The following is a 13,296-nucleotide window of genomic DNA, read 5'->3' as shown; positions in this document are numbered from 1 at the left end:
GTTTCTCTTTCCTCAATATGGAGAAGCATTGGATAATGTTCAATATGACATCGTGCTGTAATGGGATGGATCAGAAAAAAAATGAGCAAATGAGAGAGTCTTACCTTCTTTTGACAAATTGCAGATATCTCTGCTGCAAAGACAAATTAAGTTTGCATTATTAGTTATTATTATTATTAGTTTGCACACAACAGAAGTAGCTTTTTAAATGGATCACGTTTCAATGGAAACATCTTTTTAAGTTAATCCTCAGACGACTAGACTGTGAGTATCAGATTTAACTATAGCTATAAACATTATCAAAGTAAAGGAACAAATATGGGTAACTATACTAACCCCCTCTCTAATATATTTATGCTAAAAACCTGTATATTGTAGATTACACTGAATATATTCCATGTATGTCACATTTACACTATGTCTCACTGTCTGCGGGGAGCAAGACCGACTGAGAGACAATCAAACACCTCTTTGTTTGTGAACGCTCACCTTGGGGCAGGAGTACGTCAACAAGCCATTCAGCGTGGTCTCTGAAAAGGTGACAGAAATGTATAAACAATGCATGATGTAGAGGCAAACTGCTCCTCTGAGCCTGTATATAATTCCACCTAGTGTAAACACAGCAGTCTTAACCTCCTAACAGAGCTGGGGCACAAATATACCTTCGCTCAATATCAAGTAACACTGCAGAGTCACGCAATTATTGCATGCGAAACACTGGAGAAAAGACAAACAAGTGGCTGCGTGGTTTCGTGACGACGATCTCATTATCAGGGCAAGGGAATTACGTAACCAAGGCGATGCATTTCCCCTGGGTTAAAGATGAATAATGAGGCACGGGGTAGGTGATGTAGGCGTTGAATGGCATTGTGTTTAGGGAGGGGGATGGAGAAAAGAGGTGAAACAGATGCATACCCTGCTATCCTCTGGCTGCACTCCTCGCATATATAAAGAGGGGGGGGCTTGTCTCCCAGGGCAACAGAAAGAGTAGGATCTATACACATCTGCAAAAGTAAGACAGGTAGTGTTAGAATATGGATGAACATACTGGTATTTTGATGTTTTATTTGCATACAAACAAGAGGGAAAGAAAACCATTTCTGCACATGTAGGGACTGTACAAAAACCATCAGGGTGTGGGGGGGGACTGAACATTATGCATTATGTTAAAAAAGCAATATAACTCCATGGAATTGGTACAAATCCCTTTGCCAATATTAACCAAAGACTCATGACAAAGTTTAAGATGCTATATCCGAAGCTAAACCTCGTTAATGGTTTGGTCATTTTCACATAGCCACCAATTGAAGTGGAATAAAACATATCATACATTACCTGTACCTTCCAAAACCCATACTACCATACTATTTAGTATACCAGAATAAAAGTAGTATGTCCCAATACATAATACCAGAATGTCCTAGTGCATCCGGTCACATTTTTCAGAATGCAAGCCTTTTCCATTTGTCCCTCTCACATAGCACTCTCCAACGGTGCGTTATGATGGTATTGCCAAAGAAGTCATGCGACACCTATACCTGTCTCCCCACGCCTCTGCGTGGATGGCTGCGTGCATATGTTGCACTCTGTTCTCCTGCAACCTGTGCCTGGCCCTGTGCTAAACCTCAATGCTCATGGCCTCAATGTTCAGATGGTGCACTGTAATTTACTGTGCTCACTTGATGCCACCCATATCCTCAAGGGCTGCACAGGGTCACGGCTTCCAATTAAGCTCCCCTCCCTCCATACCCCCTCCCTGCTCCTGGTAATTGAAATCTGTCAATGCCCCTGTTCCTAGTCTATTTGTCGGTTTTGAGCACAGTTGAATAAAAGCAGGTGGAGCTGATAAAGCAGAGCAGCAACAGCAGAGGCTGTTGTAAAGTAGCATAGAAGCTGATATCATTACCCCACTCCCACAGCTGCCCAGGCATGCACTGATTTATTTACCAAGGGGGCTCACAAAAGCAAGCACACTGACACGCGCGGTTGAACTCGGCAAAGCAATGTGGCACATGCTCCATGCCTTCCCAAAGATATTCTCAAGGTAAGCAGCTTTTGAAAGCAGAGTGTGATGCTAATCTGTCTTCTTACAGTAATAATGTAATAAAGGGTTGTGGGATCCAACAACCATGCATGTACCTGTGATGCAATAGTTAATGTTTAAGGGTTGTTTAACAGGTTTTTTAAGACTGAAGTCACCTTGACAGCAGGTTTATTGATGGCATTGTGGCATTCGATATGTTGACAGTGGATGGGGTTCCAGGCTGAAGAGTTGCAGTAGGGGAGGAGAAAAGAAGAAACATTGGGGCTGTGTTAGACCTTTAGTCAGGTCAAGGGCAGATCAAGCAGCAGATGTGACACGAAGAGAACCTTACCTGTGTACTGAAGCCCTCGATATTCAATAATGGCTCCTGGTGGCTTCAGGTTGGGCCAGTAATGAAACAGCATCTGCACAGCTGGAGGCTTTACTTGGGATGGGCCATAAGATATGACATACAGAAGGTCCTGCACACAGTTTAAACAGTACCAACAGTAATTACAAAGTGCAATGATATTTTGAAAATAGTATTTTTAGGCCATACAGTGTATGTTTCCAAAGTAAAATACATAAACAAATTGAAGCTGAAGGAAGGTTTTGATTTATAATAGCAACTGGTGGATGCTTATTTGTCTAATTTTATAGTTTTATTTATTAAAGATTGTGATCTAACAGACATTCAGCACAAATCTAGCACAATGCCAGTTTATAAAAAATGAATGACAATCAAATGAAATATGAAAAGTAAATAAATTAGATTAAATGTAAAAAAAAAGGTACATAACCATGATAAATAAACAATGACATAACAAATTAAATATAGTTTAATAAGAGGCTACAAAGACCTCATATCTGTAGCCTACCTTCCACACTTCCTGTTTGTGCTTCATTAGACACTCCAACAATTGACAGTGATACACTAGAAAGAAGAAGAAGCCAGCTTAAAAAGAGAGCCATACACAACATCACAGTGTAATTTATATGTGCGTGAAAGCAGCCAATGTGGTGGTTTACCTGGATTTGTGGTGTACTGCATTGCAATCATTAGCATAGAGGAGGCAGACAGATTGACATAGGCAGGGACTCCCCCCTCCCTCCGAGTGGAGCCCACTACAGCAAGCAAGCAAGAGAAAGAATGACTTCACTTTTTTATTTATAAATGAAATACCATCTAATAAATGAAATTACTTTTATACATTTATATTATAGATTCATGATTTACATCATAAATCACCAATTATATCAACATAAAGGTACAGTTTTATTATGACGAAAAGTGAATTAGTTGTCAAAATGATCATACTCACATATAGCCATGGGGAGGAAAGAGGTGCTCAGGTACTCAATGATGTCTTTATGGAGGAAAGGGGGAAATGTGGCTAAAGTGGAGATCATAGTATAGGGCAAAGTGCTCAGAATATCATCACTGAGAAAGGGCAGGAGGCATGTTGTTGTGTAAAATATGGACTGTCCCAGATCTGATGAAAAAGGGAAAAGGCCAAAAAAAGAGAGATACACAGACACTCATTCAATTAACAGTACATACAGTACTCACATACTGTATGCAGCCACAGATGGCAAATTTACATGACATTTCAGACATTGCATATTTTATATATTATAACAGTAATAACAGTAAAAAAAGAGAACATTTAGAATATGAACTTTAGCTGAGGGCAGTGAGCTTTCTTTAAAAGCCACTGAGGTACAATTTGCCTTCAGGAAAAGTAGAGCATTCTCGTCAAGAAGATGGGTTTTCATGCTTTTGAGCTTTTTTTAACAGTGGTAAAATATTCATGAAAAACAAGAGCACTGACTGTGATGCAGCCTTTAGCCCGTGAAAAAACAGTGTGGAAATAAGTCATTCTCAGATGTATTCTAAATGTATTGAAAAAAATAAAACATTACATTTGCCAATGTGCGTTTTCCATTTAACTTGTATATTTGCACATGACATCATCAGTAAAACATTTCTCCCACTTTACATAACAAACATGCAGTCAAATATGATACACAGAAGAGAAGGCCTATGTCTGGTATATCCAATGGCTTATGAACGATTAAGTTGACAGGATCCAGCGTGCTCCCAATCACCCCATGCATCCCTCAAGATCCTCAGCAGGACTTCTCTCCTCCAGTTACAAAAGAGGCCAAAAAAGCAGCAGTGGCTTCATGCAGGCCAGACGGCTCGGGGATGATGATGACAAACAGTGGTGCACTGGGCCTTGACTCACCATGCTGACCGTGCTGCAGCAGGGGCACCAGGTCAAGCAGGGTCACGAGGGTCACATAGAGGCCCTGATAGTCCAGAGAGGGGTACTCTGAGAGCTGAGCGTCCCGACTCTGCTGCCCCTGCCCCCCGCGGTCTGACGGGGCATCGCGCAGAACGCTGTAAAGGAGGGAGCGAGTAACTGAAGGGTTGATGGAACTGACTTGTGGTCTTAGAGATGGGGTGAGTGGGAATGGCACAGGAAAAAGACACATGGTCATGGGCACGGCCAAATTGGAAGCTTCCTGGTTCTCCTTCCTGCCTGTGCGGGACAGAATGCTGCTCCGGGGCGGGAGGGGAGGGGAGGGAGGGTAGGGGAGGGAGGGTAGGGGAGGGGAACAAGGGAAAAAAAGAGACAACAAAGACACAAAAAAACAGCACATTACATTGAAATGGCACTACAGAGACAGCGTAAATAGAAAAAAACAAACCCAGATAAACCCCACATAGGATGCAGTGTCTCACTATTTGACTGTATCACTGAAGGCACGGGCAATTTTTCCCTGCTTTGTCTGTTCAGAGTGACTTTGATTCAATTGATCTCGTTTTGTCTATCTTTGCACTTGGAAAACAAAAAAAACATGAGCACAAACTGCAATGATCACTGCATCTCATGCGTATCTGGTGACAAGGAGCAAAAATATAAAAAATGGCATGTTTTCAGTGGCAACCCCATACTTCTCCAAAAAGGCACAGTGCAAACGACTGTCCCTCGATGGCTGCCATCTTCCAATCAGCAAGGTCAGAGGCTACCATGCAAAAAAGGCCAATGAGCCGTGGAATAAAAGAAATAAAAAAAAGAAATTTCCTTGTCTTTAGTGGGGCTGTCAAGGATGGGAGTGACACCAAATTGGTTCGGGAAAATACAGAGGTGACACTTTTGAAACATGCTTCAGCCAGTAATAAACATGTGTGTGAGGTTAGATCAAGTGCTCCGAGGTCACAGCACATGTTTATTGCACCAGAGAAATAATGTCCGTGTGCATACGTTATGATACTGTACCAGTATCATCAGGAGAAATAATGAGATCCAACAGGCATATGGATTCAGGTTTCTAAAATAAATGTAACAACTAATCTACGGTAGAGGAGAAACTATAATGACAAAGGAATAGGTTGTATCAGGGGGAGATGACTGGTAGCATTATGTTTGTGAGCTAATGCAGGATGGACAATTGTGTTTGCTGTCCCCTGGGGAAGGTGGTGGACATATTCAATTTTAAGAGAGGAAAAACAAAAGGAAAAACTAGTTGGGTTGAGTGTGGAGCGTCTAGGGTGAGGATGGGGAAGGGGAGGGGGGCGGCCAGAGAGCATTGCTCTTTTTACTGCACATTATTAAAGAGCTAAGCTGTTCTATCAGGCAAATGATTGGGATTTATCAAGAGAGCCCAGATTATAAATGCTGATGTATTGTTTATTTATTTATTTTATTTTGAAAGGTCACTCAAAAAGTAGAGTTACAGCATTCTCGGCAAGTGAGAAAGGGGATTTCAAAATTGGTTAACATAACATTAGATACATAATGTTGAGCATGTCGCTTGACAGTTCATACTGTCAACAGCAGAATGTAACATTTTCTGAACTATCCCCTCAAAGTTATACTCTGTAAGATTTTAGTCAGCGTAGATTCATTCACAAAGCTGCGTATTGTACAGCGTCAACTCAAACAGGACTGATTCAAAACAACAGACCGTATCTCAGAGTATGACTTTTTCACTGCCAATTTCTCATATAGAAAACATCATTATTTTGAACAATGAACATAGAGATCAACAGACACGCTCACACGCATACACTGAAGATTTACACACAAAGAGACACACGTGTGCATACATACACACGTACGTACAAACAACACGAAAAATTACAAACATGTACGACACATAAAACACATGTAGAAATGCACTGATACAGACACATGACATACATTGACTGTCAAACCCTGCGCTGTCAATACGAAATCATTGACTATGCAGCAGTAATCCAAAGAACAATCAGACTTCATCAATTTACAGAATTAGAGAATACCATGACTAAACAATAGTAAACATGATTTCTGCTCCCTGCAGTCATTCTTCTCAGAGAGATACAGTTTGGCATGAAGCCAGCATCTGATGCACTGATGCAGAGAGCTCAATCTGACTTGCAGAAATATGAAAAAACTATGCCTCATTTTATAGGAGGCATATATGTAATTGTCAGTAAACAGAAAATGTTAACCTTTCTTCGTTTTCTGTTCTACATCTGACCTGAACCTAAAATTGGTGTATGAATCAGCAACCACCTCCTTTAGCCATTTCAGTTTTTCTTTCCAGGAACATGACACATGCCTGCTCCACTTTTCAAGGCTCACTACTCCCACTTTCTCCCTCTCTTTCTTTTTAATTCTTCTCTGTTGTTTCACCCCGGGCTTCAGAAGGCACAGGTGTATGGATAATCCTGCAGTCCCCGCTGAGGAAACCAGACCCCTCTAATAGTGGGGGGAATTACTTGTTCTGCATATCTGAGACTAAGAGGCTCTGCTTCGGGAAAATATCATGCAACTGTTAACAGTGGCATCACAGCGAGTCATTCCTTTCGCATTAGAATGTCGCTGCCCCTCAGAGACAAAATCGTCACTTGAATCAAAGTGATTCCCACAGTCGCAGCCCCCGTCATTATCCATCTGTGCGAAAGACATACGAGAGGCCATGTTTAAAACAGCACAGTGGCTGCTGGTGCTGGACAGCCCGTCAGCAAAGGCTAAGCACAAAGTAACCACTCTGTGAGCATCACTCAACAGAGGAATAATCCTTATGGGGCTGAGGCATAAAGTGTAGAATTGAGGCCGGCTGCCAATCTCAAATAGATTGCACCCTAAGCTGAAAATAATGATAAAAGTGGGACATACAACTTCAACCTTTAGCAATCCCACCCTTTTTGTAAATTAGCCAATACATTTCGACAGCAGTAATATTGTCTGCGATGCCAGCAGGGAGTAAGATTAAACCAACCTTAAGACATCCGAACATATTCTATCACTGCAGTTTACTTTTCTATGTGAAGAAGCTCCAGCTGGAAAAACAGGGACGTGACACATTGTGAAATAAGATGTGTCCAAAATGGCTGCCTACTTGACCCGTGTTGGAGGAGGAAATAACATGCTGTTCCTTCCTCTGGCTTTCACAGCACCCAAGGGAGCAGGCTGACCCTGCAACTGCAGAGCCCGAGGAGCTGCCCTCCAACAGCCCCCTTCTGGGAAGGACACAACAGGCCGTCCCAAGGAAGCGTTCATTTAGCAGGCGACCACTGAATCAATAAATATGCAGCTACTTCAAAACAACACGATGACATCTGCTCCATCTTCTTCTATCTTTCAAAGCAGTGCAGGCAAGGCAGTCAGAGTTCCCTCACTTCGTCTTGATATACTAAATTCATATTAGCCATTTAATGATATCACTGTCATCCCTCTCAGGGAGCGTGTCAACCTGCTGTAAGTTAACCGGTCTGATCCAGAAGGTAAGCTAGATATCACACATTCTACAGTCTGTTACTTCACCTGTTGGCTCCAGAGCAGGGTACTTACCTGAGCAGAGTTTGGGAAAAGTATTTCAGTGTGTTTGCAATGTCTGTTCCGGAGGGCACAGGATAAATATTGTGCTGCACACGGTTGTGATACTCTTGCAAGTATCGTATCTTAGAGGCAACTAGACAAAATAAAGAGCAGAGTAACAAGCAAATCAACACGGGACTATTATTTGGATCTGAGTACACAGATAAGGCAAATGGAAGAAGATGCATAGAGCTGTGTTTCTGTTGTTGTTTCTGGGTTAAGATCCATGTAAGACAGCATGTAATGTATAGCAGATGCTCCAATTATCAAGTTAAACAAAGAGTCTGTGTTCTCATGGCTCTATGGCCTTCAGCAGGTGACCTTTTTGGTACAGCAGCGAGGTCACGGGAAACCCTTGAGGACGCAGCAACCTATTGCTTACAGAAACACGCTCATGTACAAAAGGTTGCCGGTTCAAGTCTCAAGACAAGCTGGGAAAATGCAGTCAGCATGAGACACGAGAGAGGGCTTACTCATCTCTTAGCAGATGATACTGAGAGACATTTCAGCAGTGACCCCTTCGGTTTAACATTGTCCTCACGTTACTGTTAACGATATGACAGTGTTATTTTTGCCTGGTTAAATGAAGTTGGAGTGGGTGATTGCTGACCCATTTTCTGTGACTTTGGGCAGTGGTGTTTAGCTTCCTCCCTGACCTGTATGACAAACCCCAAAATAAAAATAACAGCCGCAGGCTTTGAGCATGTGTTGTCAGAGCCTGTGTTGCAAAACATACAGTCGTACACCAGCTTCTCTCTTCTTAAATCTGAACATGTTGAGGGACATTTTCATGAATAAACACAGTAATACATTTTTTTATATATATATATGGAGATAACAGCTGCCAATTTGTTGTTTTCTGTTGTTTTTTTCTGATACTAGCCTGATTAATTCTTCCATATATTAAACCATCAGCCACACACAACTTTAAGCCAATTATAAATGAAGCCTCAAACACCAAGTTTGAAACCCATATCGTATGCCTGTTACATACTTAAATCGAGCAAAATCTGATTAAAACTGTGCAGAGATCAGTCAGTAACATGGAATAGAGTCTGGAGGCAGAGGCTGCTTCCCACCTGTTCAAAGGCAATCGGAGGAACGAGGAGGAAATTAAGAACCGCCATCAGGACGGTGTGATCAAACCCCATGATCGATCAATCTTACACCACCATATTGTTCAGTAAAGAATCTGTCAGGTCGACCTTGAGACCAGCAGCACACCCCGCTTTTTTGCACGCGCCTCATCCAGCCACGTCAATCAAAAAATAATACAAAAAGATAATATGACGATGTAGCCATTAAATTGTTTTTTCCCCTTAACATGCCGAGAAATACACAGCGGCTGCCTGTCTACGCTGAGCCCTCCAGCCATACTCTGCAGTGAGAGGACGTGTTGCAACCTGCCATGGCAACCGCGGTTTCATCACCAAGGACAGCTCCCCTCATTCGCTTTCTTAAAACAAAAATCACATTCCCAGTGCTCAAACCCCCCACGACAAGACGGGACAAACACACACACACACAGCCGTACTTACACTGCTCTGCCTTCGTAGACATTTCGTAGACACTTGAGGAGACATAAAAACCAGACTGTCAATTGTTTTAGTGGGGTTTTTTTTCCTCCCCGGCGTTGTGTTTCCCTCAGTCGTGAAAAAGTGAATATACCCCCCTTACAGCCCAGGCTCGGATGATTGTACCACTCTGCGCGATGGATTAATACACTGTGGCTTTTTAGCGGTGGTGCGGTCGCTTTTAGCCGAAATAAAACGAAGAGTCAATTGTGTGAGTGTGATCTTAATTTTAAGAATGTTATTCTTTCGTGTCAGAGAGGAATGTTGATATACACCCGCCACAGCACACCTTTCTAAATGGACTGATCCACCTTTGACAAATTGTCATTCAAGATTTCCAACCACCGTATCAGTCCGATTTGGACTGATTAGCCTATAGGAGGGAAATACCAAGGAAATCAGTGAATTTGCGATATATGCACACGCACTTTTGTATAATGCTGCATTTAAAATAAAATAAAACGTGCAACAGATGGTTGTCACACTGTCATGACCACGAGCATGACATGTCCTGGAGGAATATTTATATCTTCACTTAGTTTTGTTTGCATGTTTTACAATATTTAAATTGTTCCTTTGTGATTGGAAATTCTTCCTAATTTAAGCAGTAAATATTGGTCAGTCATTAGGCAAAATATATCCCCACTATTAGTTTTTTTTATCTACAAATGTACCTATATGCCATTCTTTGAGCCGAACGTTCTTCTTTACAATTGTCACAGCAAAATACAAGTGAAGGATAAACAGACTCCAGGGTCTGAACTGACAGACCCTTCCCATTGCAGTGTGTGCCAAGAACTGTTGGAATATTTCCATCTCATCTCCAGCTGATTGGGAGCAACATCCTGGAATGACCCCTCTGCTTCTTACTACTGTTTATGCTCAAACATCAAGGCAAATATCAAGCATTTCCCAAACATTACAATAGTCAGATCAGTCAAACAAGTTTTAATTATTTAAAAAAATAAATGTTAGAAATAAAACATACCACAGCAGATATCATATCAAAGTCTTTATACAGGAAAACAGTTGCATCGTCAAGTTTTACTTCCACAACATTTTGCAAATTGGAAAACACAATAACACAGTGCATGGGTGTCTCCCTGAGTGCAGAGTTTTTAAGAAGTCAGGGCTGTGGAGGTGATCTCTGCTGGTAGACTGGGATGTGATGCATGATCCATCCAGCCGGGGCCAAGAGGGTTACAGCAAACACACACATGGCAAAGAAAGATTGCTGCAAGAAAGTCCATGAGAATATAAACATCAATTCACGAGGAAAGAGTTTTACACAAACCGTATAGTGTAGTATAGCTCCCAAACCTCTCCTATCTACAGCTACATGTTGAAAAGAGGATATTGAACACCTGTGTCCACAACAGAAGGTCCCAATCTCAGTGACTCACCAGGTGATATAACAGCAGCCCCCATTTGAATTGTCCTGCCATGATATTCCCTTTGTCCCTTTGCACTCTGGTATTCCTAACCTGAGCCAGGCTTTGTAAAAGCCCCTGTGTATGTCCCTGAGGACAGATCAACAGATTTATAGTGGCATAAACACCAGCCGCTATGTTGCAGTACCATCACAGGATCCATTTATGGAGGCCAGAGCTTCAAACTGACTTATGGATGACAAATGAATAAAACATCTCTCCCACTCTTCAGACTGGGGAACACAGCTCGCTTGAATTCCTCGCATTAGGAGAAATACAGTGAAGTATCACAGATACCGACTTCCCAAGAGTGTTGCACTTTTTGCGTGCCAGAATGGACCTTACAATTTGATTCATTGTAGTTAAGCACCAAGTTAGTGCAGGTATACACATCCCTGCTGTTGCAGTACATATCTATAGCGTCAAACAACCTGAGATGTCTGCCCATTCAACTTCTACCAGACAACTATTAATAAAGATGTTCTTACCACTGGCCCAATCTTTTCCTTTGGCGGCTTGCTGTAGATGGTTGACCTGTGATTTTGCTGAATGGCTTTCATCAACCTGGACCAGGTCCGCGTGGGTCTAAGAAGGGAGAACATTTTTCCGCTCACAGTCACTTGCCTCTAGCAGAAAATGATAATGTTTCTGTGAAAATTCCTCCTCATATCCTGTGAGATGCTAACAGATAGTCACTACTTTCATCTAATTCCCTGGGAGGAGTCATTCCAAAGACACTCATGTAAACATACAGACCAACTTCTCATCAGGATAAGAAATGTGGCCTTCTCTGTGGGACTGAAAAAGTAACTGAATAACATTAACTCTGTATAGTCTAATAGGGATTCCACGTTAGAATGAATTATTACAATTTTGAGATGGTGTTGTATCTAAGTTAGTCAACAGCAGCAGAGACAAAATGTATTCAAAATGTACATTTTACAACAAATGTGGACCAACAGTTCCATATTCCAAGAGATAACTTGAAAAGTGCATTTTTTGACAATTATTCAAAATAAAGGAATATGTGCAATGAAAAATTGCAAAAAAAAGTGTGTCAAATCTGAATATCTTGAATATCACCTCTTGTACATGAAGAACTGACCTAAATAAAATAGAAATGCCCAAACTGTAACATGCAAGGTTTCAACTGATTTACTAAGCATGGCTGCAGACTTGTGAGGGAAATGATTAAGTAGAAAGAGATGTTGTTCCATGGGGAAATGATGCCATGCATTCCTAAAGAAATATTTCTACAGGATAAGACCAAACTCAATTCCATGGCGGAAAACAACAAAACAACCCAAATATCTTTAAAAGTCCTTTATCATCCTATTACCTACAATAAAACAACACAATATATGCATGGTGTCACTCCATTCTATGAATTAATGATCCATATTTCCCTTGCTTTGGCCAGTTAGAATAAACTTTCTTACACATTCACATTCAGTTTTGTTTTTCCTTGTTACTTATTCAATGTCATTCCATTCTTGTGTTATTATGCCAAGTCTCACGGGGCTTTTGACTTGTATACAAATCAGCTATTCTGTTTATATCAAAACTGCAAAAATGACCTTGGAGTCCAATAAAAAAGATATGCTATCAATATGTACCAAAGACGTTTTGGCCCACATTACACGTATTGTGTCGCCATCAACAGGACGCTAAAAGAACTTCAATCAGATGCCATTCCAATAGATATCGTACCAATTCAAGCAGTGTAATGGGGTTCGCCCCGCTGCATAAAGTAGGTACATAGATTAGATGGTTTAAAGCTTTGATATAGATTTGAATGACCTAAATTCGTGTATTAGCCAAACGTTACATCGTAGTAACCCCACGCAGCAGACCTCTATGATGGAGATACAAGTTATGAATGAAAATGGATGACTTATGTACACATCGCAACGAGTTATTTAGCCCCCTCTATCAAATTACTGACATTCTCATCTATAATGTTGATGGCATGAAGCCCTCATCATCCCCACTGCCACAAACAAACAACTAGAGGGCGCTAGCAGCTGTATTATTGCATACATTGCTCGGAGTACTGATGGGCCTCTTGGCCAGTCGGCGTACAGCATTGAGAACCTGACAAGCTAGCACAATACAAGAAAAAACGTCATTTCGCTTCCAAGGTAAAGGAGCGACGTAGGCGCTGACACGCTAACATCATCTAATGTGAACAGTATTTTCGCGATTTTCCATCAGCTCTTTATTGAAATGACTTTTAGATAAAGAATACTAAACGTGTTATTATCAGACATATATTATATTGTTCAAATGAAGAAATTTAATATTCTATCTTTTTATTTTGAAAGTCACGACCGGAAGCTACGTGTATTGATCTCGCTAGCTTGAAACGGTTAGCGTTGGGATAGGCCATAACA

At 41.3% G+C, this 13,296-nt stretch overlaps 1 protein-coding gene across 1 annotated transcript in view; it reads right to left on the bottom strand.

Moving 5' to 3' along the window:
* Nucleotides 1-9,459, bottom strand: part of unc79 (unc-79 homolog, NALCN channel complex subunit) — a gene marked incomplete at both ends in the record, with an annotated part of 29,745 nt that extends 20,286 nt beyond the window's left edge. The window contains 11 exons of the mRNA XM_079174695.1: nt 105-133; nt 490-530; nt 916-1,004; nt 2,200-2,264; nt 2,376-2,505; nt 2,902-2,957; nt 3,053-3,148; nt 3,346-3,516; nt 4,273-4,586; nt 7,873-7,993; nt 9,438-9,459. Coding sequence (XP_079030821.1) covers nt 105-133; nt 490-530; nt 916-1,004; nt 2,200-2,264; nt 2,376-2,505; nt 2,902-2,957; nt 3,053-3,148; nt 3,346-3,516; nt 4,273-4,586; nt 7,873-7,993; nt 9,438-9,459 — 1,134 coding nt within the window. The remainder of the gene's footprint in view (nt 1-104; nt 134-489; nt 531-915; nt 1,005-2,199; nt 2,265-2,375; nt 2,506-2,901; nt 2,958-3,052; nt 3,149-3,345; nt 3,517-4,272; nt 4,587-7,872; nt 7,994-9,437) is intronic.
* Nucleotides 9,460-13,296: the final 3,837 nt, after the last annotated feature.

The sequence above is a fragment of the Pholis gunnellus genome, assembly GCF_910591455.1.
Source record: "Pholis gunnellus genome assembly, chromosome: 15".
In the NCBI taxonomy this organism is placed as follows: Eukaryota; Metazoa; Chordata; class Actinopteri; order Perciformes; family Pholidae; genus Pholis; species Pholis gunnellus.
This window is presented reverse-complemented; position numbering and strand designations above follow the sequence as displayed.